Below are 6,000 nucleotides of genomic sequence, written 5' to 3' on the forward strand. Positions count from 1 at the left end.
AATGGTTAGCTTCTGAAGTTTGCATTAGAGGGATAAGGTGGGGGAGGGGACAGCAAGAAAGAGGGCTGCCGCCAAAGAAGGGGCACTCCTTATGCCAGGAAATCCATTCCCTGATGGGTACGCAATGCCACCTGCATGCACGTACACATGTGTGTGCATGCATGCACACGCGCACCACACGCTCACATATGCAAACAGCAAGTATAGGCCCACATACACAGATGTGAATATCTTTCCAGCCACACAGGCTCATGCAAATGCCAACAGGCTCAGCCCTGTGCAAGCATTCACACAAATACTAGCATGCACACAAATGTGCTCACATACACATAAGCATATCTACCCACGTTCAAACACGGCCGCATATACACACAAGTGTGCTCAGTCACTCAGACTCACACATGCCAAATGTTCCAGCATGTTCCTTCAACCCTGACAGACACACAAACCCACACAGACACCCACCTACGGCATCCACGGTCACTCATGCAAACCATATGCACACACACGTGTGCGCGTGCACCAGGGAAAGGCCAGGGCTGGGATGCCTGCCTCTCATTATTCTTCAGTCATAAAAAAAAATGTGCTCCAGGCGGTGAAACTTGGCAGAGCTGGGCCCATCAGCTGTGCTTGGGCTGGAGCCGGTGTCCCCGGGCTCTGCTTGGCTCTGCCAAGATGAAGGGACTCCCTGTCCTGCTATCAGCCTCCTTTCCCAGCCTTTCTGAGCCAGCGCTGCTCCTACTGGGAGAGCTGCCTTCCCTTTCTGCAACATTGCCTTGCTTGGGTGGGGGCGGGAGCAAATATGTCCAGCCCCCACCCACAGGGCAGGGTGGCCAGAGTCAACCCTCTGACGTTCTCCCCTGGACAGGCTCCCAGCCAGCTCTGGGCTGGGCAGCGCTGTTCTAGGTGCAAGACCCACTGGGCTCCATCCTGCTCCTCCAGTTTCATCCCACGGGCTTCCCCCAACCCACACCCTCTGCCACGGCCACGCTGGATCGGCCCTGCTTCTGCATGTCTTCCCTGGATGTGCTTGGTCATCAATATGAGACCACAGCTGGGAAGCCTCTGAGACTGGGAACCTCCTGGAGCAGTGGGGGTGGGGGTTGCGGATTCACGAGGTGCTATTAGCTGAGTTCAGTTCAACCAAGGCCACGGTTGAGACTTTCCTAAGTCACAGTCCCTCTCTTTTCCCAAACCTGGTCATCCAGCCTCCCCGTTACCTGCTCACGTATATCCCCCAATCCCCCTCAGCTCATGTTTCTATCTATCCATTTAGTCACAGACACTATTTTTAAACAATCTACCGATTTGCTCATACACGGCAATTTCCATCATCGAGCCATCTCTCCATGCACCGTGCATTCCTCATCTATTCATCCATCCATTACGTATCTGCCCATCCACTCACCCACCTCGACCTCCAGCCAGCCAGCCATTGCTCACCCACCGAGACATCCAGTTGCCTGTTCATCTGTTCACATCTCTGTCCATCTGTGTCGATCTGTTTATCCATCCATGTGCGTATCCATTCATGGACTCTGAAATCTCAAAGACCTGGATTTGAACTCTCACTTCACCACTCCCTGCCAGCAGCAGATGCTATCAGTTCTCTCCCCTCATCAGCCCATCCTTACCATCTCAGGGCACACAACCGACCTCCAACTTTCAGGACCTAAACCTTTCTGCCTGAGGGCTTTTTCTTGCCACTGAGCCTTTCCTGTCCCTATGTGTGGACGGCTGGAGGTGATGGGGATTAGCGGCCCTCGAAAGCAGCCTCCAACCAGTGACTAAGCATCACTGATGTCGCCCAGCTTCCTCGTGACTCTGGGGTGAGAATTCTTCACTGGATCCCAGAGCTCCCTGGCATGATTAAGCTTTATTTTCCCATAATGGGAACTTGCTTGACAATACACCTTTTTTTTTTTCTTCTGCCTTTTGTCTTTTTAGGGGCACATCCGCAGCATAGGGAGGTTTCCAGGCTAGGGGTCTAATCAGAGCTGTTGCTGCTGGCTGTGCCAGAGCCACAGCAATGCCAGATCCGAGCCACGTCTGCGGCCGACACCACAGCTCACGGCAACACTGGATCCTTAACCCACTGAGCAAGGCCAGGGATGGTACCTGCATCCTCATGGATGCTAGTCAGGTTCATTAACCGCTCAGCCACGATGGGAACTCCTGCTCCTGTGTTTTTCAACCACTTCGTGAACCCCTGCCCTTCCCCCAAATCTCAGCCCTGATGTCACCCATTTAGAGACACCTTCCCTGGCATTCGGGACCAGGTCAAATCCCCTATGATAGGCTCAAATACGACCATTTCTTTGTTCATCTACTCATGTATTCATTCAGTGGACATGTATTGAATGCCTCCTCAGTGCCAGGTGTTAAATGCAGCAATGAACAAATAAGACCAAGTCCCTGCCCTCAAGGAGTTACCTTCCAGTGTCTGTGTCTGTGTCTGTGTCTGTGTCTGTGTGTGGAAGGTGGGGGAGAGGGTCGGAAGGAAGCCTTTCTTTATATAGAGTGGTCTGGAGTTCCCATCGTGGAAACGGATCCGAGTAGAAACCATGAGGTTGCGGGTTCAATCCCTGGCCTCGCTCAGTGGGTTAAGGATCCTGTGTTGCCATGAGCTGTGGTATAGGTGGCAGACATGGCTCGGATCTGGTGTTGCTGTGGCTGTGATGTAGGCCAGCAGCTACAGCTCTGATTCGACCCTTAGCCTGGGAACCTCCATATGCCGCGGGTGCAGCCCTTAAAAAAAAAAAAAAAAAAAAAAAAAAAGGCAAAAGACAGAGGTAGAACGGTCTGACATTTGAGCCAGGATTTAAAAGGTAGAGGTGAGGTGCTGGTGCTAGTAGCAGGGGTGCTGCTGAAAATGGTGGTGGTGGTGGTAGAAGCGGGTGGGATATTGGCGATAGTTTTGGAGGTCGAGATGTCAATTGCAATCAGCAGAAAAATGGGCCCCTAAAGATGCCCAAGGCCTAATCTCTGGAAGCTGTGAATATGTGCCAGTGTATGGCGAGGGTTAATGAGGATTGCTAGTTAGCACATCTTGAGATAGGGAGGTGAGCCTAGAGGACCTGGGGGGGCCCAGTGTCATCACAAGCATCTTTGTTTTTTTTGTTTTTTTTTTAGGGCTGCACCAGTGGCATATGGATCCGCACAGCAACACGGGATCCTTAACCCACTTAGCGAGGTCAGGGATCAAACCCATGTCCTCATGTATACTAGTCAGGTTCATTAACCACCGAGCCACCACGGGAACTCCTACATGTCAAATTCCTGAACTGTAAGATAAAATATTTTGTGTTACGTCACCTATTGCTAGGGTCTAAGTGTTTGTGTCTCTCTCTCTGGCTGCAGATGCCTATGGTGAAATCCTGACGCCCAATGTGATGGCATTAGAAGATGGGGGCCTTTGGGAGGTGATGACAACATGAGGGTGCCGCCCACACGAATGGGATTAGCGCTCTTATAAGCGACGCCCCCCTCCCCCCACAGAGTTCCCTTGTTCCCTCTGCCAAGTGAGGACACAGGAAGAAGACGGTCATTTATGAGCCAGGAAGACCTTGAGACAAACCACATCTTCCAGCACCATCATCCTGGACCTCAGAGCCTTCAGAACTGTGAGAAATAAATTTCTGCTATTTTTAAGCCTGTGGGTATTTTGTAATAGGAGCTTGAGTGAGAGGTTCCGTATGTCAAATCTGTGGTCATTTGTTAGAGGAGCAAAGGGAACATAGAATGATGGTAGGATGACGATGGTGGTGGCGATGGAGGTGGTGGTAGCCATGGTGACGATGGCAGTGATGATGGGGGTGGGGTGGCGATGGAGGTGGTGGCCGCAGTGGTAATGACAGCCGTGATGGAAATGAAGTATGGTGATAGTAATAAAGGTAGCGGTGGTGGAGGTGATGATACATTTTGTAGGAGCTCAGTGACAACCCTCCTGTTTGGATCCTCCCCTGACCGTGCATTTTGAAGCAGGCTTTCCTGAGCAGAAGATTGAAGCGGAGGACCTTATGGGAAGGGGCTGGCTAGGGGGTTGAGAAGTGGCTGCCGAGTCAAGAGAGGACAGAGAGGTAGGGCGGGCATGGAAGCCAAGCTAACAGGGCTTGAGCTTGTCGGCGAGAGGCACTTTCGAGGCTTTTTACATTTCCCTCTTTCAGTCTCTTTCTGCTGAGGACCAGAAGCTGCTCTTCAGGTGTTCCCTGGAGGGAGAAAACAGACAGTGTCTCCTGAGCGCCTCACTGCTCTGGGATGGCCTGGGCGTGGGGGCCCAAGGGGCCTGCAGTGCTCTGAAGTGTGTGCAGCCAGTGTGTCCAGCAGCTCGGCCAAGAGAGGGGAAAGGACATCCCAGAGCCCCCAGCAGCGTCGGGGCCCAGACTCAGCCTCCTGGCTTTCCATCCTGGCTTTTCCTATCAGGCCACAAACTCTTTGACCCCTGAGTCACTCAGAGGCAGAGCGGAAAGGGTCAAGGATCCAACTGGACGGTACAGAGAGAGCCAAAGACAAGAGGAGGAGTCCCCGCTGAGGCTCAGCAGTAACGAACCTGACTAGGAACCATGAGCGTTCGGGTTCGATCCTTGGCCTTGCTCAGCGGGTTAAGGATCCGGCATCACTGGGAGCTGGGGTGTAGGTCGCAGACATGGCTGGGATCTGGCGTTGCTGTGGCTCTAGCGTAGGCCGGCAGCTGCAGCTCCAGTTCAGCCCCTGTCCTGGGAACTTCTATATGCCACGGTACGGCCCTAAAACACACACACACACACACACACACACACACAAGACAAAAGGAGACCAGGCCTCCAAGGCCTTGGAGGTCAGACTTCATCACCTCCCACCTCCCTGGGCTCCCCAGTCCTCTGAGCCGGCCCTGGGACTCCCTGCGCCCTGCCTACCAGTTCCAGAATGGAATGACAGCCATCCTCGGGAGACAGACTCTGGGTCTCCAGGGTGGGGTCTGGGCAGGGCCCAGACACAAGCAGGGCCCCCCACCCCACCCCAGAGGGGTGTTAGCCACCACCCCAGGTGGGGGAGAGCAGACAGGCGGGGGCCGAGTGGCGCCAGGCCCAGGTCTGGCCACCACGGGAAGACCTGCTGGCACCTGTGGACGGAGCGCCTTGCCCCTACCGCGCCCAGCACAGCCTCATTAACACCCTCCCTGGGGCAGGGGTGGGGGGTGGGGGTGGAGGGCGAAGAGAAACCGCTGAGGCAGTGGAAAGAGTCCCAGCGCCGGCCCGTAACTGCTTGTAAGGCTCTGGCAGATCGCTTCTCCTTGCTCGAGATTTTTCGTCTGTAAAACCAGGGCCATGGTTCACACCAAACAGAGCCCATGAGGGGAAGCTCATGGGAAGTCCCAACCCAGTGCAGACACACAGTAGGTGCGCGGTCACCCAGAGCTGTCAGGGCGCATCCCCATGGAGTCGCTGAGCTCCCCAGCCTCACAACTCTGTGGGAGACCTGGGCCCCAACTTCAGACTTCCCCACCGGAGTGTTCCCATGCCCAGCTCACCAGACCCCAGGCCGTGCTACCTGACATTTTGGGTTGTTTTTGGCTTTGGGGGGTTTTGTTTGTTTTGTTTTGGGGGCCACATTTGCCGCATATGGAGGCTCCCAGACTAGGGGTCCAATCGGAGCTGTAGCCACCGGCTGATGCCAGAGCCACATCAACGCAGGATCTGAGCAGCATCTGTGACCTACACCACCGCTCACGGCAACGCCGGATCCTTAACCCACTGAGCAAGGCCAGGGATCGAACCTGGGTCCTCATGGATGCTCGTTGGGTTCGTTAACTGCTGAGCCACAACGGGAACGCCCCACCTAATATTTTGAAATCAGGGCAGTGGCTGGGCCGCAGAAGAAACTCAACACAGATCCGTTGCTCTTATCATGCTTGGCTCTGCCACTTCCAGACCATGCGGGCTGTCCATTAACCCCCCCAAGCCTCGGTTTTCTCATCTGCAAAATAGGAGCATAATCAGGCTGCTGTGAGGGAGAAGGGAG

General features: G+C 54.3%; 1 protein-coding gene across 4 annotated transcripts in view; it reads left to right on the forward strand.

Annotated features, from left to right (window-relative positions):
- Positions 1 to 3,651, forward strand: part of LOC106508654 (uncharacterized) — a 239,023-nt gene extending 235,372 nt beyond the window's left edge. For 2 of the 4 annotated variants that reach the window (XR_014831612.1, XM_085002481.1), the window contains one exon: positions 3,361 to 3,648. Coding sequence is in view for 3 of the 4 variants with exons in the window: in XM_085002481.1 (XP_084858607.1) it covers positions 3,361 to 3,381 (21 nt within the window). In the remaining variant the exon portion in view is untranslated. Of the gene's footprint in view, positions 1 to 3,360 lie in introns of all 4 variants that reach the window. The other 2 variants (XM_085002482.1, XM_085002480.1) reach the window with 2 other exon arrangements.
- The last annotated feature ends 2,349 nt before the right edge of the window (positions 3,652 to 6,000 follow it).

This window comes from Sus scrofa, chromosome 16 (genome assembly GCF_054392235.1).
Source record: "Sus scrofa isolate SSC_HxYL_T2T_F1_AM1 chromosome 16, Sscrofa_HxYL_maternal_Yorkshire_Landrace_v2.0, whole genome shotgun sequence".
Taxonomy (NCBI): Eukaryota; Metazoa; Chordata; class Mammalia; order Artiodactyla; family Suidae; genus Sus; species Sus scrofa.